This window comes from Pipra filicauda, unplaced genomic scaffold (assembly GCF_003945595.2).
Source record: "Pipra filicauda isolate LSUMZ 115617 unplaced genomic scaffold, ASM394559v2 scaffold150_size2825430_pilon, whole genome shotgun sequence".
NCBI lineage: Eukaryota > Metazoa > Chordata > Aves > Passeriformes > Pipridae > Pipra > Pipra filicauda.
This window is the reverse complement of record NW_024103996.1, coordinates 191,850-218,507: the sequence shown is the minus strand read 5'-3', so window position 1 is coordinate 218,507 and position 26,658 is coordinate 191,850. Positions and strand designations below refer to the sequence as shown.

Genomic DNA, 26,658 nt, shown 5'->3' with positions numbered 1-26,658 from the left:
CACAGGATCTGGTCCGAAAGTCCCTATTTCCCTGCAAATTAGCATAGATATCAGTATTCATTTTAAGAAGGTTCAGAAAACACACCCTGAACTGCTCAGCACCACGGAATAAGCATGTGCTGCTCGTTATTTTTACCTCCTTCGTGGTTCTTCCTTTGTTATTTCTGTAGCAAAGAGGTGAGAAACAGGCCAGCAGATTCTGTTCCCTGGCCCCTCTGAGGAGGACTCACACAGTGGTAATTTCTAAAAAATTTGTGTTCAGTGCTGGTCTTCACTGCATTTTATGATTTTTGTGTTATTAAAGGAAATGCTGATTTTTCAATCCACATGCTGTAGCCACAAATCTGTCTTTATTAGTAATACAGACAGCAATTTTACCTTTCTCAGAATACAATTTCCCATAATTATCATTTTTCCCAGTCCCAATTTGAGATGAGAATTTGACACTTCAAAGCAAAATATGCAAAATGGCAGCCCAGGAATCTGAAATCAACTGTAATAATTGCTATAACATTTAGGTTGCTCCTTCTCTAAGGAAAGGTTTGTTTTTTAAAAATTTTGAAAAGCTTCCTGGCCCTTTGTGCAGTCATGCAGCATCTGTTCAGTGGAGACCTTTAAAGATTTTCTCTTCCTCCTGTGAATGAAGCAGCAGCTGGAAGGAGGAGCTAACCTTCTGAATTCCACTGTTTCTCCCTCAGGTGTTCCAAGGTCAGGTAAAAGGGCTCCAGCCACTGGGAGAGAGCAGGGGGGCTCAGGAGCAGTCGTACCCCCCCTCCAGGCTCTTTGGTTACACTCAGTGTGAACTGTATGCGCTGTTTTACCCTAATGTAGACACTTAGTAATTGGGGATTTTCTTAGCTGGAGGATAGGCTGTAGGAGTTCAAATGAACAGGGAATGAGGTGATGGTGGGACCGTTCTCCTGCTGAAGGACTGAAGGGCCACTGGAAAACACCTTGCAAGTGTCACCTCTGTGAAATGGGGAACCTTTGGTGCCACATGGCCAGAGAGGTTCCTCATGTCCTTCATTGTGTGAAACATTTCTTAAATCTGCAGCCTGACCAGGGAGATCAAATTTGTTCCTTCTCACACAGAGGCCAAAAGAGTGGGAGGGGAGTGGGATTCAAGTTCTGGTAGTGACTGAGACCTTATCTCTTGAGAAAATTTTAACCTCTAATCTCCACATTATTTAGATGTAATCCTCAGTTCTTGCATTACTGCTTACACAAGAACTCTGTTAGGTTGTCATTTACAGCTCTTATGAGCTTTCACAAGGCTCATTAATGTGGAATATTTAAATATGCAAAGCCGTTAAGGGGTTAAAACCAATTGTATGAAAAGAGATTATAGGATCTTTATCACATGTTGTTTATCTGATCAACAGTTAACAATTTAAGACAGTATTATCCTAGTAAAAAGAAGGTTTGTTTCAGATACTGACATAAACATCCCCTCATAATAGTGGCTTTTCATTTACTGTGTTGCAATGTACCATAAGCTTAAAGGCACAACAGCTTCTCTGTGTGTCTCAATAGTGCCTGTCCAGAGTGATGTCAGTCAATTTTTGACCTATACAGTCTGATGTTATTCTCAACAATCATGGAATAGATTTTTTTTTTTTCTTTAATGGGTTAAGAGTATGCCAATAAAATCCTTGAAAAATACCGTTTTCCTTCATGATGTCTTCCTCTGGAAGAACAAGGTATATTACCCATGTGGACCTTTTTGCAAAGTCATGTTTCATCTGGCTTCTGCTGGCTTTTGTTGTTTCCTTTGTGGCTGACTTTCCACACTCTTGTGTAACTTGCCCTTTCAGTGGGACAAATAAACACTAACAGTTAAATAGCACTTTCTGGTAGAGGTTGAGAAATACTCAGTATACATGAGACAGCCCCCTGGTAGGAGTAGATTCTGAGTTCAGCCTCTGTGATGGCGCTCTTGGAGCCCACATAAAAACTGTACTCCTTGGAAACTGTTCCTTCAAGGTGGGAGAAAAGACTGTGGAGTGGGCCGTGGTTCTTTCAGGGCACACTGAATGCCTCAGGTGAGGGCCCCCCTTCCTGGCACACACTTCTGCGGGTGATGCTCCCCATCCCAACACTCCCAATCCCAGTGCTCCCCATCCCACACAGAGGCAGCAGGAAGAGGCAGCATGCTGACACACCTCAGTGTCACAGAAGGATGTGCTCAGCCTCTGTTGCTTTCCTGCCAGAAAAGGGTGGAAGTCAGCCTCCTGGAGGGAAGACATCTCCCTGAGCTTTCTTGGCCCCTGCCAGGCAGAGCTGTCAGGAACACAGGCCGAGGCCTCGGCGCTCAGCCTGCCCACGCGGTTCAGTGCAGGGGGGCTGCTCAGGGGCTCTGGGACAATTCCCATCATCTCCTGTCCAGCCTTCACACAGCCTGTGTGCTCTGGAGCACAGCAAATAGCTCTCAGATGGGAAGAGGCTGTTAGTTTGCTCTCCAGCCTCAAGAAGGGATTACAGAACGTTGCTGCTGGTTCCATCCAACCAGCTCCAATCCTCACCCTGTTCTGGCACTTGGATCCTCCTGCTCCCTTAGGGACAGTAAAGAAATGCATACGCTGAGCGAATTCTTTGTGGAAATCACATGTTTCTATAATGCTATTTCTAGATTACTTTTATTCATATAGCCCTAATACTTCCCTGAAAGTTAAACCAGATTTAATTCTTTGTTTTCAGCTGAATGCAGTGTAACTGTAGTGTTGTCATTAAACCTGCAGAACACAAACATAACCTGGATTGAGTTGGACTTTGATGTGGATCCCGTATTTCTCCCTCACTGTCATTTGGGGTTTTTTTAGTCATGAAGTCCCCTCAGCACAGCCCCTTAGCTGCCCTTGGAGAAGCATCTGCTCTCCGTGCCTTCCCTTCCGTGGGAACCACAGGATGTTCAATCCCATCCTTGGAGCAGAGTGCAGTGTGTGCTAAATGCTTGAGTGAAAACAGCTGAACTTCAGCAAGCCAAAGGTCCAGAGTATACAAGAGATTTAAATTAAAGATTGCCAAAGTGGGATGGAAATTTGTTTTTCTTCTGTCTGCCAGGTATTTTACATTATATAAAATGAATACTAGATGATAATTGCCAATATGGTGTCTTGTATTGATTTAATTCAATAAGCAGCTTCACCTCCACCTTTTGCATGCACTTGCCTTAAAATATATGCATTATGAAGGCAGTGATTCAAAGTCTTTAGGAAATCAATATCCAGACAGGATTCTGTTCTTCAAATATTGACAGCAGAATAACTCCAAGAAACAATGACAAACAATAATAGCAGGGGTAGACAAAATTAAGGCTGTAATTCTATTGTAGTCAGACTCTGCAGAAGGCTCAAACCTCTGCCTGATGCTGCATATTGTGTGTGCTCCAGCAAACAGCCAGCGCTGGCCCTTTGCTGTCAGAATTTCTGGTAAAACCTGAGACCATTGAAATGAAAGGCAATTTCTGCCAATGATTTCTATAGAGTTGGCTGTTTCAGTTGATTTTTTGCCAATAACTTGCACAGATTTTTTTTCAGCCATGAGCATGCACTGAGAAGTACAGATGGATATATGTAGGCTGTTACCATTAACATTGTTCTCACCTTTGATAATTTCTCTAGAGCTAAATGGAACTTGCATCAAAGCCTGTGAATTACAGTTTTTTAACTGAGCAGCTCTGTGTACTAATTTATTGTGGTTTTATAATGGTAATTTTAAAATCCTTTAATACGGGCAGATGAATTTCTTGTGAGTATACTTCTGAGAAGGTAAAGGATGTCCCTTATGGAGTAAACATGTCACAGTTAGTGCAAACCACATTTGTTGTTTAGTTCATACAGTTCTGAAATGACGTTGTTATGGATAGTTCAGTACTGCAATTACAAATAATACTACAGTATTAGCAGTCATGCAGAAAAAGCATTCTTCCAGTGCCATTCAAAAGCCTGGTCTGTCTTGGTTTTCTCACTCTGAAATACCTGATGACAATCCAAAAGTAGAGATAATGAGTAGTGAGTATCCACTACATAAATATGAGAACCTCTTTTCAGCAGGTGTGGAAGGCTTGTCAAGGGTAACTCTTTCCAGTATTACCCCACTTGTAAATGTCATTGATGAGCCAGCGAGATTTATTTTTAATTTCTGTCCTTTATTTTTGCGGTTTTAACAAGTGCTGAATTGACAAGGTGTCAGTATTGTACCCGAGTGAAATGTTCGAGACCTCTGCTCACGTCTGGTAGTAGAAAAATCATTAATGTTTTCCGGGAATGTACTGGAAATCTCTTTACCTTGACATATCTCTGTATAATTTAAAAAAGAAGGAAAGCTTTGAGCCACCAGTGCCTGGGTGATGTTTCCTGACTGTTAGATCAGTCATAGTCAGAAGGAGTTTAAGCAGTTAGACTGGCCAACTATAATTGCTCATCTGTAGCCAACAGACTTTAAAGTTGGTTTAGAACAAACTGGAGTACCTGGGACATTGCAGAATGCTAGAAGAGTGATAGATTTCTTCCAGTAGTTAAGAGGAAAGAAAGGAGGGAAGCACTGAGCAAGATTCTCATTAGTTGAAGACTCATTAGCTTAGACATTCATTTCAGGGAAACTAATGGAAGAATTGGTAGTGAGAAAAAAAATTGAAGGATAAAATGCAGCCACAAAACTTGCTTGAATAAGGCAGTTTCTTGTGAGATTAACAGCTTGGATGAAAGTGGCGAAGTGAAATCACATGATCCTATGGCAAGATGAGTTCTGAAAACATCATGTTTAAATTTGTGCTGGGCTGTGTTGCACAGGCAGAAGCACCAAGGGCTCACTGGCAGAGCAGTAGGAGGCAGGGCAAACAGCTCGAGCTCAGCTCCCATGGCAATGCCATGGCATAATCAGTCCGGCATCTTTAGGTATGTTTTTTTAATTGGGAATTTGGTGTTGCATGTGGCTGCCAAGCTGGTGTATTGAAATCCTCCACCGTGTGTATTGCAAAGGCATCATTTGGTGTGACAGGAGAGAGAGCAAGGCCCTGTGTCCTCTTACCCAGACCCTAGGCCGGTTCTGGGTGCCAAGGAGGAGTCTTCTTTCAGAGCTCGTAGGACCAGGTGTGCTGAGCCAGGCTTCCTTAGACCTGCACTCAGGTTAACCCTGGCTGTTGGGCACAGGGTTTCCCAGGAATGTGCAGTCAGAAGGCTTGCAGTCTCACACTCTGATGTGTTCACAGCAGTGTCCCCCTTCCTTCTATGTCTAAGTGATGTTTAGAAGCCGCTAACGGACAATTTAAAATGAAAAATCATACATGGGAAATTAGCCACGGGAGTGATTAATAAGAGCTTCTGTTTCTGGAGCAGCTACCAGAGGAATTGGTGAGTGTCCTGTGTCTTTCCAAGAGGTTAAGCCTTTCTGAAAGTTTGTTTTAGTCAAAGAGGTGCCATTTGCTTCAGTTCAAGAGGAAATTGGTGTGATGTAGGGTCTGGTGTATATGATTAGACAAGACAAATGCATGGTCACTTCTGGCTGTAGCTTTGGCTTGTGATTTCTTAAAGCTTCCTGAGCAGACTTAGATAACTTTGGTCTCAGCTTTGCTTGTCATTAAAATAATTTCTACTGAGTTTGATGCTGGTGAAGGAAGATACCACTTCTTTATTTCTTTACTATGTGCATTTCACTGATGCTAATCACCAAGTTAAATCTGCACCTGACCACAAGCAGCTGATGGAACATTCCTTTTAGCCGTCCACTGTATCCCTGATAGAGACAATCAATAGGTAAAATCTGTGCAAATGAGCGGAGTTCAAGTGAGGGCTACCCTAAACAGGACTTAAGCTATGCACCCGCCTTTGTGCCAAATTTTTCAGGGTTTTTTTTTTCTCCTGTAATGAATCCATGTATTTTGTGCATTGGAGCATGGCATGGGGCCTTTTGGATGGCAGGCTCTTCAAGAGAGAGGAAGAAAGTTTTAATCACAAAAGCAGAAACTTCAGTCGGAGAAGTGATTCCACACTTTGTTTCGTTTGTAAATGGTGCGTTTTGGCTTTTGTGAAACAGAACCCGGGTCCAATTCAGGACAGCGCTTCAGGGATTCTTTCCATGGGGCTTTTGAGTCTGAAATAGTGCACATGAAAAGAGCAGGAGATTGAACATAATTTGTTCCAACAGCTAGTCTAAGATTTTTTCCAATCAAGATTCTTTCAGCATATTCCTCTTTGTTGAGCTATAAGCAGCTTTTAAAATAATGGCATTAGCCTATATTTCAGGGCTTCGCTGGGTGTTCCCAGCTCTGGTGATTAGTTACGAGAAATAGAAATGCCTGTATTGTAATCTTTTAATGGCTATGGGAGACTTGTAAACTAAGTTGAGATTTGAGCAATTTGGAGATTTCAAAATGAGCTGTAGAGTTCATTGAGAAAGAAAAATGCATCATTGAAATTCATGGTGCCACTTTGGTTTTCTTTGCTGAGATTTATCAGTGAAAGCCATATTGCTTTCCCTTTGCCTTTATTTAAAGCTCTTCAATACATTGTTTTTAAGGTCCATTTCTTTTACAAGCTTTTCCTTTCAGCTTGCTCAGGGTATCAGGTCCTATGAACATCTGTTTGCGCCTAAAATCAGTGAGGACCTGGACTGTATCCTGCCTCCCTCCTCCCCTTTGTTTCCAGAGGCTATTGTTTCCGATTTCATGCTATCAGAGGGGCTGCATGTTTTCCTGTGTGAAGTTGTCAGAGAGATAAAAGCACAGGAGCAGGGTCACATTTCGAGGGATGGGCATGAAAAATTGGTAAAATGTATCTTGAGGGCCACCCACAAGACTTGATTGAAGAAATTCAGAAGTAGGGAGTAGAATTGTCATTTTAAAATTGTGCAGATTCCAGGCTGGAATAAGTAGTGGCGAAATAAGTGTTTAAATGGCAGAAATCCCTTAGTCAGATTTACACTTAGTTGACTTATTACTGTTAGGTAGCTTGAGAGCTTTGTAACACAGAAAATACCATTATCTTCACTGTGATGCCTGCCTGTGTCCCTTCGGTACAAGAGAGAGGGGCTTTAAGGCTTGTTTTACACCTTTCAGCCACCATAATGCACTGGGGAAAAGAGAAGCAGTACTGGAGGTGTCTACCTGGCCAAAATGATCAATATGGAATCACAGAATCATTGGGTTGTATGACACGAGACCTGCAAGGAATACAGTAAGGATGATGATGAAAAAGACAAATAGTGCAGCTTATTTGACCTAATGAAACACATTTTCCAGGAAGGAAGCACAGTACTATCCGTGTAACTGTGGCTGTGGTTTATAGTGCTGCAGACCATAGTCAGCCCAAACACACTTATCCTTTTGTCTGACATGAGTTCCAGAAGTGGCCCCCTGGTTTGAAAGGGCTCAGAGCAGTTCAGGTGCAGCAGGAGGGAAGAGCTGTGCTCGCACACAGCTGTCTGGGCAGCTCAGCACTGTCCTCCCCTCCTGCAGTGACACAGCAGGAAGAGCTACAGGTGTCTTACAGGTGTCCTCTGAAAGGACTAAGCAGCCAGGAAAAAGCTGTGCCCGTCCCTAACTTAGTGTCAGCAGAGCTAAGGCAGGGCCTTGCTAGTCTGTCTGGTTTATCTTAACTTTTCGCTTAGGTCTCTACGAGGTATGAAATGAAGTTTAACAGTGCTGGTGTAGGTCAGGGATGCACTAAGATGGTTGCTTTTATTTTAGAAGCTTGTAATGAGGATTTTGTTAAAGCACATGACAAGAAAACAAATGAAATATGTAAGTTGTACTTTTTCCAAGGCAACTGATAGATAAGGGATGCCAAGCAAGGCGTTCTCTTGCTGCCAAATTACTAAATGATATATGTGATACAAATCAGCCTAATACTGGAATTTTAAGGACATATCTTTTTTTCTATAGCTTTTTTCCCAAAGAGAACTCAATTATTTTTCTTACATGCATACATTATTTGCAATTTAATATGAGAAATCAAGTATACATTCTGAGTTTTGTTGAATTTATCAGCATTTTTGGCTATGGAAATTCAGGGCAGGGCACTAATATGCAGACTTTTTTCCACTTTGGTAATATAGCGGAAAAAATTGCTAAACATGTTTTAGAAGTACAATAAGTATTGAATTTATATCCTGTATGGTAATACTTCTGGATATTAATTGGTTTATAAATAGAAAAAGGAGAAAGCTGCAACACTGCAAATTGTGTAGCAGTTTTGTAGGTGAGTTTAAAGAAGAGCACTCCGTGAGTACTTTTAAATAGGAATATCACTTATGAGCACTCAAGTTTAACTTGCAGTGACCTTGGTCAGGGTTCTGGGTCCCACTGCAGGAGTGGCTGTGGAGGCGGCATTCCCTGCCAGCCCATGTCCAGGGCACAGAGGGGACCTGCCCCCGGAGTGCTGGGCCTGAGAGGTTTCTTACACCCAGGGTTCCCTGGGGGTCCTGCCAGCCCCAAGGCTGCCACGTGTCCCTGTGCTCCTGCTCCAGGCAGGCAGCAGAGCACATCTCAGACCAGGCATGAGGAGACACCTGGGCACAAAGTCACACCAGCACAGTTCCAGTTTGGGGGGCAAAGGGATAATCTGTCTTTCTCAGCATGACCACCACATCTTCATGTCTTGCACTGCTTCGAGTATTATGGAGAGGAACTTTAACACTGCTGATAACGCCCATTTCTGGTCTTAATGGGTGTAAATTCTTTTTGAAATCACAGCTTTTTTATACCAGCAGTTTTCTTTGGCCTACCTGTCTGATTTTGGATGGGTAAAAGAATCTATTTTGTTTGTCTCAAAAGGGAAAAGAGCAAAGCCTAGAGTAAAAATTAATAGCACATCTTAAAATCCATTACAACATCTCCCTTTTTTCTGACTAAAAGTGAGTGAAAAAGGCCTCTCTAGAGGAAATAAAGAAGAAGTTATTACAGCTTTCACTTTTTTGTAGAGTATGAAAAAGCTTTCTGTATGTTAAACAGTCTTGTGGACATCTGGCATGATTGGTTTTAATCTGCTGACTAAAAAGTCAGGATTAAATCTTGCTTTACACCTCTTTGTATTGCGGTCAGTAAAGTGACAGAGCTGCCCTGAAACAATGGCACTACTTATTCCACCCAATATGCCATGTGGTAGATCACCCCCTTTTTCAGCACCACTTCTCTGCAAAGACAATGAAGCATCTGGTGGGGTTTTCCTGTGTCCAAGATATTTTTTGTCAGTAATTTCACTCAGCCGCTCTGCTTAGCTCTCCCTCGGTGCTACTTTTTGAGACGGGGTTTGCCAAATCCAGTGGCAAGAGGTCAGGAGGCCAAAGTGATGAATTTTTATGTGCCTGTTCCTTGTGTTTCTGCTCAGTCATGATTCTTTGCGCGCTGTGCTGCCTCTGAAAGGGAGCCACAGTGAGCAATTTGTCCTCCCGGGCTGTGGAGAATGGGGAGGCAGATGAGTTAAAGTGGCGTGTACGACTGCGGACAGAGCCGCGCACAAATGTTTCCTGACGGCCGAACAGAATCCTCCTGTCACTATTCAGCGCGAGAGGGGCTTGGGAGATTTGTAGCCTGTTGGCTTTCGATCAAGTGACAAATGAATTTAACAGCACTTAAAGATACAGCAGAAAGAATAGCACTTCAGCAGCCAGCCCCAGCTGTGAATTCTAAGTGATGCTGCGTTAACACTTCTGAACTCGCATTTTTCCCTCTCTTAGCATCCTTGGGAGCTCTCTGTTTCTTCTGTGTTTCTCAACATGTTTGAATCCTGATTTGCTTTAAGGAAAAAAATTTCATCTGTGTTTCAGAAACTCTTTAGAATGGGCTTTCTGGTTGTTGACCCAGTTGGGTCCCATCCCCTCCAGAGAGTCACTGGTCCTTACAAGCAGGAGGGCCCTGGTAGTCACACTTCTGGCACAGCTTTCTGTCCCCACTCAGCAGTGCTCTCTGACACCCACCAGGGTCCAATGAGCCAAGGATCAGCATCCATTGCAGGGTTAAATCCCTCTGGATCCCCAGCCAGTGCTGTGAAGTTGCTGGTCCTCCAAGTCTTTCTCTGATCAGCTGTGTCTCAATAGCTGGCTGAGGGCTGTTGTTGGTCGGCAGCTGAGCTTTGGACCTCTCAGTGAAGGCCGTGCCCTAGGGAGTGTTGAACATTGCAGTGCTGCACAATTCATCCTTCTCACACCAAACCACACCAGAGGGGGTGCAGAGCTGCCTTACCAGGATCATGAAGAGAGGTGGTACATAGAATATGCCACCTTGTTTCCTCTCTCCACACCGTTTCTGTGTGTTGCCAGTCATTACTGGGAGTGGGGTGTGTACGCAGGCTGATCTGTCTGTCCGTTTTACCCTTCATCAGGGAGGATATAGCAAACCTTGGATCCACACCCAGCACAGTATTTTACAAAGATATCCTTTAATCATTTTGTCCAAAAAACATTTACTTCAATGTGTGAATAAGGGCTCCTGGAAATGGGAGTACTCCATGATGATTTGTGTCTTTTTGAAGAGAACTGCTGGGCAACGTGCCTGGGGACAGCCCTGCTGTCCAGAGGGGTCAGGGTGCTGCCACAGCCAGGTACTTGGCACCTGCATGACCACAGTGATGGGAGAGGCACAATTCAGCAGTCCCACCTCATGGCTCTCCAAGCTATTAGAACATAACTAGCTGAAAAGGATTATTTGAACTTACAGGCTGCTGGACTCATATTCCATTTCAAACGTGAATAAAGGAGCAAATGATGTGGAACGAGACAGGGAGTACATTGATGAGAAATGAATGAGATATGGCAGGATGAAAAGTAGTTGAGTCAGAGAGGCTGGACAAACGGGAAAAAAAGGGGAAAAATACAGTAAGGAAATGGTCCACATGCTGCATCAGCAGGGCATCACCTGGTCAGCCAGGTTTTAGTCTCACCATAACACCATACAGCATGTTTCAGTTATCAACACAGTGAATTTTGCATTCCCAGCTTGTTCAGGTCTGGAAAACAGATACATGAGATGGAAATTATTTTCCTGTCATGTTTGTTTCCTTAAAAAGTAAAGTTAACTTGGAGGAAGGGTGGGTTTTTCCCATAGACAGGAAACAGTAGAAAAAACATGGGCATCTCTCCCACTTTGCTGTTCATGATTGTGACAAGCTGATGACTCGAATGGCACATGTCCATCCTGGAGGGCACACGTCCATCCTGGAGGGCACCTGTCCATCCCACAGTTGTGCTCAGGCTTAGCAAGAGCCCAGGCCTCAGCTGCTGGCAACCCACAATGCACTCATGCCTCATGCAAGTCACTTTCCTATTCTGCATCTCAATTCTGTCTTTGTTTAAGGGACTAATTTTTTTTTCTGTTTTGCATAATAGGAAGAAGAAACAAGTTTTTTGCTTCTTTATATTTCTAATTTTGTCATTAAAAGTATTCAGTAGCTGCATAAAGGCATCTAGATTTTAGGTACATACATGGTTTGATTTCAGAATTGCCCAACATTTCATGTTTTAGAAGTCAGCTCCTGATGATAGCTACTGCTGGGAGTCTACTTTGTGGGAGCCAAAGGCTCACACTCTCCAGAGGTAAAGCCTTGATCTTGAGCTGTGTCACACCATTGATCTTGTACAAAACTCTACATTAATTTAAAGGACAAACTCCTGAATTTTGGCAGTGCTGGTTGGGAGTGTTTCTGAACCTGTGCTGAAGTCAGATGGAAGCAAGGGCTGGCTGTGCCTGCAGTGCCGGTGCGCTGGGTCAGGACTCCCTGCAAGGGTTAAGGAGGATGAGGCTGACAGACTCCAGTTACCTGGAAAGCTGCAGTGTCCAATTCTGGAAGGGAGTCAAGAAGCACCAAAGAAATTTCTTAGGTGTTGTCTTAAATTTTTGCTACTCAGTGTTAGTGCTCCCATGTTTAATTTCTTATGGCTGTAAGAAACCATGACATTTGGAGGCAGCAGAAACACAAACACCATCAGCACAAACACAGGCAAATGTTACTGCTCAAAACTAAGGCAGTTGCAAGGCACATGGGAGCAGATGGGGTTCACAAACTGTTTTGCTCTTAAAATGAAAAGAAGTAGAGGTTCTTAGTCAGCAAGATAGTTAAAAGCAAGCTTAGCTACAAGGAGAGAAGCTGCCTCGCATTTCATTCCTCCTGAATTCAGGAGAACAGAAACATTTTTCTACAGAAATAGACTTTCATCACAGATTCTGTGTGCTTCACCAAAGTCTTTGCTGAGCAGAAACAATACACCCAGTCCTCTGCTTGGTCAGCTGAAGTGAAAAAGTGTAAGTGCTCTGAAGGTTTCCAACAAGGAATTTTTCAAGCTGGTACTGCTGCTTGGCCAAAGCAGAAAAAATAATGGAAGAGAAATAATAGAATGTCTGAGTAAATCTGAAGAGGTTCACACCTTATGGGACAAGACAGCATATATTGCATACATTTCCCTAGGAAGAGTTGGACTGTTCCAGTTCCTGTAATATGAAAAAGCAAATAATTGTCTTTAAAAACATCCCTAGGACTACTTGACATCAAGTAGTGAAGCAAAATTATTAGAGGGATGGACAGGAGGAGGGAAGGGATTTTTCTAGCACACTGCTTCCAAGTTTCAGCTCTTGTAGGGCTGTGGGTTTATCCAGATCTGATCAAAGTCCTGAATGCGTATTATCGATGTCAGCAAGTGAATTTAAACTTAGACCTTAAAAAGGGGTCAGGGGAGTCCCTTTACCTTTGTCCACAGAGGCCCCACACAGTTCCATGTCCTGATTCACACAGGTGCCAGAAAGCTCCCGGTGAATTGTTTGTGAATCAGTGTTTAGATGCTTCACTGCACCCAGGCTTGAGAACATAGACAGGAAAACAAAATGAGGGAATGGAAAAAGATGTGCAACCTGACCAGAGAGCGAGAGAGAGAAAATGAGAAGGTAGTCAGCATGCAGGTGAATATGTCTGATGGAAAAGGAGTTCTAGCTTGATCTGTAATCTTGAGGAATCAGAGGCAGAGGCTTTTTGGATTTAATTCAGATTATTTTCTGAAGAAGGTAATTAAAAAGATAGTTGTCATTGCCACCAGCTGTTGGCACAGAGCAAAGCTGCTGAGGCCAGGGGCCACGGTGAGGGACCTCGGGGCTCCCTCCAGACCTAGATAGAGAAGGACAGGCTGTGCCACCAACACGTGGCACTGGGCTGGCCATTACAGCACTGAGCAAGCCATTCCAGCACCAGGCCAGCCATTCCAGGACCGAATCAGCCATTCCAGCCCTGAGCCGGCCATTCCAGCCCTGAGCTGATCATTCCAGCACTGTGCTGGCCATTCCAGCCCTGAGCTGGTCGTTCCAACCCTGAACTGGCCATTCCAGCCCTGTGCTGGCCATTGCAGCCCTGAGCCAGCCATTCCAGCCCTGATCCACCCATTCCAGCCCTGAGCCGGCCATTCCAGCACTGGGCTGGCTGCTCTGATGCCCTTCCCTGCCTGGGCTGGGTCTACAGCAATGTACTGTGCTTGAGACCAAAGAAAGACAAGCTGTTTCCAGGGGATCATTTATTATAGGGAGGCAGGAGGTCTTTGGGACAACTGGGACATGAGGATGGTGTTTTGGTGCTGAGCTTTTTTGGTCACAAACACCACCCAAAGAGGCATTTTAAAAAAATCCCAGAATATCCCTATGCCACAGATCAGTGGGAGGGATCTGTACAGAGGGAGCTAGAACGATGCCATAGGGGGTCTCCTGGGCCAGGCTCTCACTGGTGCTGCTGCAGTCTGCCTGTGAGGTTCAATCCTGACATGGTAGAGGCACAGCAGGGTTGTGTCGTGGGCAGTGATGTGCCCTCAGAAGGAGGGCCATGCACAGGGCACATGAGCTGCGGGGGCTCCCACTCTCCTTCCACTCGGCTCCTCTGCCACCTCTGCGCCCCTGGAGAGCTGACTCCTCTGGAAACATCCCAAGAGAAAGTAATTTTCCATAGAGATACTTTAAGTGGCTTCTCATTAATACTTGTTTGTATTTGTTCTTTATTCAAGTAACATTTTTGTCACTGCTGAGTTCAATTCCTGCTCCTCAGAGCTAGCTTATTAGTATTACAAGTGTAGTAACTGCTCTGGGACATTATTGCTATTTGCACACAGTTAGAGTTAACACAAGTTAATATATAGTCTAAAGGATATTTTTGCAATAGAAGTGTCTGTCCTCTCAGATAGGGTTTGATTGCTGCACCCTGGGGGACTGAGCCTGGTGATGCCCCTGACGTTTGCAGCATCTGTGAGGCCAAAAACCTCTGCGTGGCTCTGAAAAATCAGCCACGATGAGCCTCCATTTCAGGGGCGGGTAGAGTTTGAAAACCGCAGCGTTACCTGTCCTATAGCTAAATACTCACCTCCCATTCACTCAGAAAGTTACATTTAACTTTGTTTTTTCTCACTTGCAAATTTTATTTCTCTTACATCATGTGATTTGGTGAATTTGCTGGTGGTGTATTCCCAATATCCAGGAAATTGTATCAGCCCCTTGCAGGAAAGGAGGAGCCCAAACAAGTCACATTCCTGTTATTCCCAAAGTAGCAAATCTTTTACCTTGCTGATTATTTCAAATACAATTTGCGTCCAGATAATAATAAAAAAGCATTTGATTATCCTAATTTAATAAGTCTCAGATTGATTTTGAGTCTTGAGCAGCATTTCAGAAGAAGTATTTCACTGTCATAATTAGATGATACATGTACGTCTCTCTTTTCTGTCCTGCCAGAACCCACAGAGTGTGTAACCTAAAATGAAATATCTTAAATTTAACTGATTTGGTTGCTCATGTGCTCAAGACCTTATTTCACCTGGCTCCTGTTAGCAGTCTTCAGACTCTGCACTTCTCTGCTGGCACTCACGGCCACAAACACGTCTGTGTCAATCCGTGCAGATCACTGCAAATTGCAATGGCAACTACTGCTGAACTTTCTTAATTATAGAAGAGCAATGTATATTTTCTACTTTCTTTTCTTTTTTTTTTAGAAGAATTCAAAGTAATAATAAGTCCTAAGAAAAGTATTCAAATAATTGGGAAAAATAATACACATCTTTAGCATCAGTAGACAGGTGAAATAGCACAGGATGAGTGCTTGGATACCATGTTTTGGGTTTTTTTTTCCCAAAAAAAGTTTTTTTTGAAGTCCTTACAAGCATGTAATATCTCACATATTAAGAGGTGGACTCAGTCTCAAGGCTGTTCAGAAAGCAGGAGTGTGAAATCAGTGAAAAATCAGCTGCAGTTTTCAGCTGAGCAGGAAGCAGCAGTGCAGTCCACAGCTGCTCACAGTGCTTCCGTACAAACACAATGTAAAATATATTATAGACTGTTGTATGCTTTATATATATAACACGATTGTTTTTACTGTAGGTGTGCAGAAGTACAGTCTGAAACTCTTGGCTGTGTGGTGTGTATGGGGGAGCAGGTGCATTTTGAAGGTGTATTATGCAGTAAATCAACAAGCTTTCCATTTCTGAGGATTGCCAAGTTTAGGAGAAATTACAGATTTGTCTCTTGCCAGTATAAAAAAACATTCCCTCCTAGCTTTGCCTAACAGGACATCTTTCTACATCCCAAGGCCATTGTCAGGAAAGTTGTTGTTATACACAAAAATTATCACAAAAGATTTTTTCAAAAGTACTACAAAGCATCTACCTGTGTGGAGTATGGGAAAATAAGAATGAGACACAGCTGTGTTTGCTAGGGAAAGGCTGGATACTTAGCTGTCTCTCATCTCTGAATGCAGCTCTCCTGCAAGCTTTTTAACCAAATCTTATTTCCAAAGAAAAAATATTAAAAAAAAATCAGTTATGTTGAGTTTTGATATCTGATTTCCCCTCTTCTGCCCTTGTAAAAGAGTACCTTTGAGGGAATACTCAGCAAGGAACAGTGGGTTTTCATAGCATTTTGATTTTCTTTACTAGCAACAAAAAACCCCTTCATAAGCAGACTTGCCTAAAAAGGCACATGGTCCCGAAAGTTTTCTGCTTGGGTGACTACGACTGTGTAGAAATTGAAAGGAGGAGGAAAAAAGGAGTGCTCCAGCTTGTATAAGAAATGAACCTTTGCCCAATCACTTTTGTCTGTGAATAAGGTAACTTTTTGTGCATGTGAAATTTGAAAGCAATAAGGTATGTGGGTCCTTTCTCTGTATCGGTTCTCAAGAGTCGATCGAGGGGTTTTTCTTTTGGAGACGGACTGAAGTTAGGAGATAAAGCAGCTCAGGGAAAAAAATGTTCTCAAGCAGATGCCTTTAAGAGACAGAAATCATGAATTTGTTGAATTGCAACCACTCTGGGGGTGGCTACAATGACTTTTTGACAGTGACAGTAACTCTGCCGTGTCTTTTCGAGCCCTTCTTTGGCCCATTCACTCTGGAAAGCTGCTTAAGCGCACTTAAGCGCATTAGCATTTGGATGCTCGGGGACCGTATTGACCCTCATTTGGAAAGTTTAAATGAGTGAAAGATGGAGCGATTTGTTAGGGCTTTAGAAACCAGCTTTAGAGAGCGGCGGGTTTTCCGCTCTGGTTTGTTCGGGTGCTTGTTCTAATCTGGTGTGCTGTTTGAAGGGACCAGACTGATTTGTGACACATGAGCCCAAAGCGCTCTTTTTTTGGGCTTGACCCGATTATGTGTCTGTGCTCTGAATTTCAATCAGTGGGTCGGAGGGAGCGCGGTTGGGAATGGCTCACTGCTGGATTACCTCACTGGCTCCGTGCGGACACAGATGGCCAAGCAGTCAGTGCATGTCTGAGGGACAAAAGGATCATCCGACAGGACGTGGTGGGTGCGAGGGAACAGGTAGGAGGTCTGTGCCTAAAGTAAGTGGTCCCAGAAGTGGAGCCTCCATGACGATCCCAATGTCATTCCTTCTCTTCCCTGACAGGCTGAGGTTTAACCAGCCACCACCAGCATCTTCCCTCTCTTCTTCTAAACCTTCCAAAAAAAACACCTTAAAATCCTGCAGAGCAGGTGAAGTTCTCCCAGGGCAGCCTGTGGTTGTGCCTGTGGGGCTAGTGCCCCTTGTGCCAGTGGAACCTCTGATTGTGCAGACACCTACAGGTGCTTTGGCGTGTGCCAAGTATTTTAGGGTAAACCTGGAGTGAGACGTGTGTAATCCATGGACACGGCACTGCTTTTGGGGAGGGAGAAAACAGTCAGGAAAAGTTTGTCAGGAATGGACATCATTCATTCAGTGAGATGGGGAATCGGCACCTGTTCCATTCACAGACTTGAAGAAAAATGTCAGATTTGGGTTTTTTTACCAAATCACACTCAAGTTACCTATTTAAGATGAAGTTGCTCAGCTCGCTGCTTTTTTACAAACTTTGCACAGTTTCTACTGTGGCAATAGGCAGGGGCCTTTATCAAGGATCGGATCTTTTATCGAGTGGGAGCAGAATGTCCATTGACAGATTGTTCCCATTCTGGCACCAGTAACCTCAGCTGAGATCTAAAGTATTTGGAAGCAGATGGATTTTTGTTTAAATACATGTTTGGCATGTGTTTCTGCCTTCAGGAGAAAGTGAGAATGGGGAAGGGAGAAGTGAGTTATAGTTCATGGCCTTGTGTCTCATAGATAATGCAACTCTGGTAATGAATCCAAATATGAGTATTTTTATTTGTGAGAGGAAGAAGCATGTTGTAGGATGTGAAATTCTATTATCCTGTTACCACAGAACATTTTACAAGTGAATATTATGCAAAATGAAAATCTATTGTCTGGCCCTTATGAAAAGGAATGGAGCAGGCAGAGCAAGAGAAGTCTCTGCTTTGCCTTTCCTTGACTGAGTTATTTTCTTTAGCATGCTTTTGTTAAGAACATCTAGCAAAATAAGTTTTCATTCAGGATGGCCTTTGCCAGTATCCATATCTAGGGCTGTGCACAGATCCTGTCAGCAGCTTGTGCCTCAGCTGCAGCTGAGGATACTGAGCTGCCTCCCACATGCGGGGGCACATCTCTGCCTTTGAAAATTGCTGAGGTTTCCTCAGTTTCCCTTTCTGCCTGCTGCCTCGTGGTTGCCAGCAGTCAGGCAGAGGGGCAGGGGTACCTGTGCACAACCCTCATAGCTTTGCCCAGGCAGGGGGAATGCAGAGCTCAAGGTGAACCTGCCCACCCCTCCCCTCAGTTGAGATGTAGTCTATCCCTGCATTTGGAAGCTCTTAACATAGTTAAAGTTTCACTGAAAGTATAGATTCAGCGAATCTAAAGTATGTTTTTAAGTAAAATTTATGCTCAAGTGCTTTTCTAAAAGCTCCAGATTTCACCTGTTGCCATGCAGTGGAGCCAGCCCTTTGAACGGTCCATTCCCTGGTACTCCCCATTGCCAGGGAAGCTGGACCTCAGCCAGGAGAGTGGCCAGTGGACCGAAGCCCCGCTTCTGTGGAAATTCTTACCTCTGTTCCTGATGAAGTGTTGATTTATAATGTGTTTAGGCACCCAGTCCTCCAAATATCTAGAAATGTGACATTGTCTCTAATTTAAAGAATGCTGCACAGGGAATTTGCTGTCCAAAGTAAACTGTGAAAGTTGCTGTCAGATTGCTCAGGCTTCCAAAGTGTACTTGGAAAATGACTTTACAGGGCAGACGTTTTTGCAAACAAGAGTTAACCCACAGAACTGCAGTACCAATGTAGTTACCAACTCTTAGAAACTGGCACAGAACCCAGGGAGGTGTGGAGTCACGAGCTGTAAGAAGTGGTTTGGAGGATGTTTACAAGTAATGTGTGATACCTGTGAAAGAACGTGTTTGCATGGTAGCAAGTTGAAAGACTATTTGCCTTATCTGATTGATACTTTCTTAATATTGCCTGTTTCTCTCCAAATGGTAATTCAAGTTATTGTTTCAAGTCCATCATGAGTGGAAGTGACTTAAATTAGCAATGCTTTGTATTTTGACCTACAGCAAATCGTATTTCCAGGTGGGCATTGAAGATACATCAACTGATAATGTTCAATTAAATCTGGCCTTCTGTTGTGTATAAACTTGTTTCCCTTTCTCCCTTTGTGTTTTTCTTAGACACTATGTGCAAAGGCCACCATGCAGACCATCCGGGCAGCTGACACAAATGAAGTAGTCAAGCTAATATTTCGTGAATCTGATAATGACCGAAAGGTAAACAACTTAATGCCCTCAGCACCCCCGTGTAAATAGAAACGGTGTTGAATGTTCACTTTCTTTTCTACAAAGCATGAATATAGTTGTTCCAAACTGATAATGTAGAGGGAGGGGAGGGATATAGATTGTCACACCTAATGCTCAGTTAATTGGATCTGTTTAAGTGATCGCCAGCCAAGTAAATGGGCCAGCTGACAAGGGGCTTTGGACGTGTGCAAATGTTGTGTGGTTTTAAAGGGCTGCATGTCTCTGGAAGGGTCACTGCCAGCAGCTGGGTGTTGGGCAGCCAAGTCCGAGAGCTTTGCTGACCTTTCTCCTCTTTTTTTTTTTTTTTTTTTTTTTTTTTTAGGTTATGCTGCAATTAGAAAAGAAGCTCTTTGACTATTTTAATCAAGACGTATTTAGAGATAACAATGGCACTGCGGTAAGTTCAGTGCTAAACACTTTTGAAGGAATAACTTTGCAAGTCACAAATACAAATTGCATTTCTCTAACCAGCCCTTTATCCTTATCAGCTGTCCTGTCTGCAGAATGAGAAGAACCAACACAGTAACTGCTCCAGATTTCCTCATCACTGAGCCAGTTATTTAGTGTACTGGTTCTTAACTTTGGTGTGTTTACCTTCTTTTTCATAGAAAAAAATTGTAAATTAAATGTATATGACAATTCGCTTTTCTTCTCTATCCTCTGATCTGCATTTCTTCAAGCATCCTGTTTCATTACTAGCTCTTCATAGTGCACCACAGTAACTTAGGAAAAGCCCTTTGTGCAAAGCTGTTCTGAAAATACTAGGGTCTTCTGAGTGTACAAAATATACTAGAAACACAAGAATAAGTAGAGTAGAAATCTCAAACCCTGCAGCAGACTGTCACTGTTCAGGCAATCAAAAGGCTTCCCAAGAGGATAAAGCAGACAGGGAACACTAATGCTCTGATTTGTAATAAGGACTGTGATTTTTCTGTGAAAAGTGGCATTATATTTTCTTTAAGGTGATTTTATTTCATTTTGGAAAATCTGTATATCACTGCTTGCAGCTTTCTCTGTTTCATCTAAGGTTCCTAGGAATTAGGTATCTAAAGGAATACGTTCTCTGCCTGCTCACACAGCGTGTGGCTGCTTTGTGCCAGGGATAGGATGCACACAGGATCCATGACTGTCCCTCTCTCTCCTCTCCTCTCTTCTCCTCTCCTGCTACAGCTCATTCTCCCACTGTGCAGAGAGCTGGGCTATTGGAGGGCTCTCTGCGAGGCTCTAGGGCAAGGAGGGCAGCTGAAGCCCTGGTACCCTCTCTGGTTTTTAAGTGGACTTCACCTAGGAGATTAATTCCATGTGAGAATCTGAGATCTCACTCATTTGTTGAGGCCAGAAGAATTTGAGGAGTGAGACCCATGAGGGAAGCGAAGGTCGGGTTCCCCTTTCAGCACCTGCTGCCATCCCATCCCAGCGTGACTCGTGTGTCCTGTGTGCTCGCCTGTGTGGGCAACGTGCCTTCAGCACACTGTGAGATCACTTTGGGGGTTGTTGGTTTTAAATTCACAAGGTGAATGCATCCTAGGGAAATACGTAATGTTTCTTTCACTGGTGTTTTGCAGTTTTGGGGACATTTAATTCAAAGCAATAACTCTCCTCCCAATTCCATACTAATGCCATTCCCGTCACAGCTTTTCCTCCATGTGTATTGTTGTAATAACTTTTTTAGCTTTTTGTTTAAGAAGAACTCAAGTGTCTGTCATCTGTATTTCCCCCCAGTATGTTCCTGAAGCTGAGCAGAGCTGTTCCTGGTGGTGCCATTTACCATGTCCCAGTGGTATTTTGGGTGGCTGCTGGTTGATTTGCATACAGGGCCACAGGGTGTGAAGGCACAGGCAGAATCCCACAAACAAATTCCATTTCAAAATCAGTAGTCATTTCTTTCATGCATCAAGAGGCGGGAAATCTTCCAGATCAAACATGGAAGAAAAAGATAAATGATATAATGAGCCATTGGAGATAATCTAATCTTCATGGTCTAGTTAAACACGCAGCACCATGATCACTAAAAACAAACTACCTCTCTAAAAGGATAAATGTCTCTGTGCCGAATTCAACCCAAAAAATCCATCGCATCCTTCATCAACCGCCGGTCTTGTACCAGCCTGACAGAAATTTAATTCAAGCTGGCTCCTGAAAATAATTATTGTATTTTAAGAGTAGTAATCATTGGTCGGGACATGATTGAATGTGTCCATGCCTATTGACTTTTTCTATGATTTATAGCTTTGTTTAGTCGATATTCCCATCGAAATTGTATAATTAATTATAAGTGGGGCTGTCAGGTCTGCAGGATGGAGTGCCCTGATGAGTATTTGGGAAGATTAAATTTTCCTTAGCTGTACCAATGCAAGGCTTGGGAATTTTCACAGCACTGTGGCTGTTGGATAAAGATGTTTTCTGTGTGTTTAGCAACTGCTTTAGCTCAAAATCCATTGATTTTTCTGAGGGTATTTTTTTATCAGTGCAGTGTCTCTTCAGTAACATTGGAATGTGTACAGATGTGGCAAAACCTGACAAATATTTATTATCAACAGGCTACTTTATCATTGTCCATACACAGTTATTCCTTCCTTTTTATGTTGTAATCAACAAAAAGGATCTTAAGATATATTTATAAAAATGATTATTTTTTATGAAAAATCTGATATAGGTACAAATTACCTGTTTAACAGAAATTCAGTTTGAAATGCATACAGTAATCCATCAGGTCTAATTTTTCCAAACTAATCTGTATCTTACCCGACTTATCTGTACCTTATTCCGAAGTTAGCTTAGCAATTACCTATATTGATTATCTCCGAGTGCAGTGACCGTTCTGTATCATTGTGTTTCAGAAAGGAACACCCAGATTTATCCAGCTCTATGGTGACAGGAAAAAGAGAAAGCCTGTTTGAAAACACCTGTAGCAATAATGCAAAGCTGTCTTAATATTGAATTCCTGTATTCTGAATTGTATGTCAAACTTGTGCTTCATCAGATGGACCAGGGTGTGACCATAACCACACGTGTGGGTGTGTGGGGAGGGTGTTACAGGGCACCGGGACAGGTGGGACAGGAGGAGGGACAGTGTGTAGAGCTCCACTTTAGTGTCAGGCAGATCCCTGTTGCTTTCTAATTAGCAAAAACTTGGCACCTCTGACCTGGATGGTGGGACGCAGCCAGGCTGTGCTGATCAGCTCCACGGTGTCCTCCTGCTTTGGGGGCTTGCCCATGGGAGCGTGGCAAAGCACAAATGAGGCTTCTCTCATCTGCTCACACCTTCCCAGAGGCAGCATCCCCCAGGTGGGAGCCACCACTGTGCCCCCACTGCCCCTCTGTGCCCAAAGCACCCAAGGGGTCCCCGCGGGGGGCTCAGAGCACCCTGACCCCTCCCATGGACCTCCCCAGCAGGTCTGTGGTGCTGTCCACACTTCTGAGCTCCGTGGCTCACCGGTACATCACTCACACAAAACTTGGTTGTAGCTTTGGATTTGCCAGCCTTTCAGTAATAGAAATCAGCTTTCAGAGAGGAGCAGTGTGCAGGGGGTTTTTGAATAAACTTACACTTCTACCAGGTATTTTCAAATTCCGTAATTGTTTATGATAGATCAAGCTGTAAGTGGTTTTTTTTTTTCAAAAGGAGTTCCCTGTTAATTTCAAAACACTCAAAAGAAAAGCAAATGAGGAGTAATTATTTAATGAAAAAATTATAATCATGTTATTGATTTGTAACAAAGAACCACAAGCTAAATTGTATTTCTTCAGTAGTCAATTAAATAAATATATATTAAGAATGTAAAGACCTGTAATGACTACAGAGGAATGATTTAATCATTAGGAATCATTTTATAATCTTTAACCGCAATCAGAAATGAGGAATGGTGCCGACATTCCTGTCTTTCGTGTGATCCATGTTAAAGAATCAATCCAGGTAGAAGCTAATGCAGTGTCCTTAAGATTTGGACCACAACTGTGTAATAAAAGTAATCAGTGAATTAATTGTCTTAGGAATGGAATCTGATGTTACTCCTGCTAAAATCATGATCTCTTTTGCACATTGATGTTTGTGGGAGCTGGTGACCAGTGGTGAAGTTGTGCTTGCTCTGGTGGTCCTGCTGTCCCTGGTGGTCCTGGGCTCTGCTGCTCCTGCCCCTCACCAGCCCCTCTGCCAGCCCTTGTCTGTGCCTGAGCTCAGCTGCTTGGGGCACAAGGATTAGCCCAAGGGTGCTGCTGCACAGCTCCGGAATCACCAGATGGTTTAGAGGGCACTGGTGCCGTACCAGCATTCATCCCAAACCATATCTGAGAGTGTTACACTGAAAAGCCCGGTGATTTTCAGCCTGAATTTGCAAGGAATGGAAGTGGTTCCATTTCTTACTCTTAATTGTCCAGCAGTTCTCTTGATGCAGAGGGCAGACAGTGAACTCCTATGGAGAGTATGTTCTTACTCAGTTTTGAACAGTGAACTCCCTTCACAGAATAAATTCCCTTTGTTCTGTATGTCTGTTCAGCTTCAAGTGTTATGGTATGAGAAGAAACTTATAACATGCTGTAAAAACGGATTGAGTAATAAAGGTCTTGTTCTCCTTCTGAGAAGTAGTGATATAAAGTGATCTGTTGTCGTGCTAATTAACTTAGAGGTGTTGTTGCAAACAGTTGAGGCAAACATACTTTTAAATTGTGAGTAATTTATTTGTGGGTTTTTTTAGTATTCCCAGGAAATCATGAAATGATATGCAAATTGAGCAGAAAGGTTTAGTCCATGAGGGACCTCTATTAAGCTTTTTGTGGGAATATGTGTGCTGATGAAGGTTAAGGATCTGGCGTCACTGAAAATGTATTAATCAACAGACAAGATATAGCACAATGCACTCTTTCCAATGGCCTTGGCTCTGACCCTTTTAAAGATAATGGGAATACTGTCCACTAGGAACTAGATTAGGACGATCAAGTGCATTTCATCAGGGTTTGACTTGAACCATGATCCCAGAGGTGAAAAGGCAGAGGTTTATCCACTGAGCCAACCAGCCCCTGTCCAGATAAAATCTTGAATATGATGTATAAGGGCAAATTAGGATAGAGGAAGGAAATTGATTGCTTAGGACCATTGGTATCTTGGACTGGTCATAAGGAAATCCTGTGCATCCTGAAACTGCCTCTCTTATTTAAGCTGATCCTCTGAGATGCCTGATTTTCATAAAGTGCTAGTAGGAAAATGGCTTCTCGCTCTGTTCTTTTATTCAGAAACAGCATTCTCATGCTTGGAATTGCATTTGCTTAAGTTAGTGGTTAGTTGATATGCCATTGGATAAAATGCAGAATGAGCAATGACAGCGATAAGAAGTACTACCAATAAATTGTTCTCACTAGGAAACATAAATGTAAAGCTACATTGCGACACAAGTCAGTCCAGATGTGCTGGGTTAGGTATTTACTGCCAGCTTCAAATAAATAATTTATTCTGATGTAGAATTTGCCCACAGCACAAAGTTACAAATATTATTTCCTGACCATATGCCCTCTGTGCTGTTACACACAGCTGCTGTAAGCCTAAGGCTAATTCAGGTATACTGTGCTATATTTATTTTTTTAGGCATTGGTCGTTCTTTAAGTCTAGTCCAAAGAGTAGGTTCAGCATCTGTATTTGCACTCTGTAATCCAGCCTGTAGTATGATCTGCTAACGTGCTTTGCCTAGGGTACCCTCTTTAACCTGTGTGACATGCAAAAGAATATCCAGGGAGGCAATGTTTGCACCTGCATTCCAGTCCTTCAATTTGTGGATCTCACCGTCACCCCTTACAGTTAGTATTTGTGCACACAAGCACCTTGCCTGGGCTTCCACATTTTGCCCAAAGCCTACAGCAAACCAAATAAAGATAGAAAGGTGCTTAACTGGTTTTTCACCATCTCTCTGCAGTAGCCCAATCCTCTTGCACTCTCCAGGTACCCCTTACAACCTCCAGAGGGGATGCCTGCATGCACAGAGATGGGCACACACACATATAGACTAGCAAATAGTAGGTTTAACTTGAAGATTGATACTTAAGGACACTTTGATACAAAAAGCACAGCTAGAGATGAGAGTGGGGTACCCAGTTGCAAGGATGCAGCGATGGGTTCTGGTCCCTGGTCTGAAGACTTTGTGTATTTTTGTTACATAGGTGTGGAAAGAAAAACAGTATAGGAAGCACAAGCCCTAATCCTCATCTTGGTTGCTCCCAGGAGTGGTCCCACACCCCTCACTGCCTGAGCTCAGAGAGGTGGGAGCCCTGCCCAGCCTCCCCCAACACCCAACTGCCGGCGCCCAGCAGCTCCACAGCAGTGGGGCACAAGTTTGAATCCCCACTGGTAGAGGAGCACCTCCAAAGTTGGGCATCTGGAAGTTCCAGATGGATTTGTGAGATACCCCACTCTTTGTAGGGGGTACAGGATGGGTGACTGGAGCTCAGCAGACACCCCCAGGAGCACGCCTGGCACTCCAATGCCTCTGGGGTCTTGCCCGTTCCCCAAAACACTCGTGTCAGCCAAGCCTGCCTTATAGGCCTTGTCTGGTGGAAGTTTCAACCCACAGTGGGAGTTTTGCCCAAGTAAGAAACATGTTTCATAGTCTTTCCTCAAGAAAGTCCCATTTTTAACCCCTTTCCAAGAATGGTTAATTCTGACCTGTATTCTCCGTATTTCATGCTTTTGCCAAATTGCAGTGGGACAAACTAACATTTCACAGTAACAGACATATAAAGTTTAATGAAATAATTGACTGAGTGTGTCACATTTGCAAGTAGGATATTCCTAATTAAAATCTGGTTTTAAGGTCAGTGTCCACTTAGTTGCTCCTGATGTTTTGAAGGAGCTGTGTCACAAGCTGTTGTGCACGGTGTGTGAATTATTACAGCAACATTTTAGTGTCTGTTCCAGCAAAGCTGTGAAAACAGCAATATGCATGAATGCAGTTTTGCAGAGGTACATTTTTTTAATCAAGATAAGCACTGGAATCCTGAGAAAGTGAGTGACAAAATTCACTTTTTCCTATCAGAAAATGCAGTCGGCTGTGACCAGCTGGTAGTCACAGGGCACGGCCACTGGCTCGTGGGCCACACTGCCCTCACATCACTGTGATGTACTAGAGAGTATGGCTGGAGGGGTCGGGCTGGGGCACAGGGGGATGGAGGCTGTGGTCTCTGTGCTGCCTCTGGGATGCTCTGCCAGGCACAGCCAGTGGGAAGGATGGGATGTGATTGCTGCTGCAGGGCAGCGTTTGGGCAGGGAGAGCCCTTGGGCTGTGAAAGGCTCCTGTGGTCAGCAGAGAGTTCACTGATGCTGCAAGAGTGGGAGCTTGGGCTTGACCTGCATGGGTGCTTTTAGCTTCTTAACGAGTTTATCCTTTACAAGTACTGCAGTCTCCTTACTGAGAACTAATTACTTGAGTAGTACCACAGATTCTGATTCCTGATTCAGTTTTTTTCGAGTAACAAAAGTCTCCAAGGATAATATCTGGATTCTCTGGTGCATACTGGAGATCAGAGGGGTGACTGAGCCCTGCTGCCAGCAGGATGTTGGACTGACAGCC

At 43.4% G+C, this 26,658-nt stretch overlaps 1 protein-coding gene across 2 annotated transcripts in view; it reads left to right on the top strand.

Annotated features, from left to right (window-relative positions):
• The window catches only part of INPP5A (inositol polyphosphate-5-phosphatase A), a 192,286-nt gene that overhangs the window by 138,889 nt on the left and 26,739 nt on the right, over positions 1–26,658 (top strand). For both annotated transcript variants that reach the window (XM_027746326.2, XM_027746325.2), the window contains exons 10-11: positions 18,980–19,075; positions 19,428–19,502. In XM_027746326.2, coding sequence (XP_027602127.1) covers positions 18,980–19,075; positions 19,428–19,502 — 171 coding nt within the window. The remainder of the gene's footprint in view (positions 1–18,979; positions 19,076–19,427; positions 19,503–26,658) is intronic.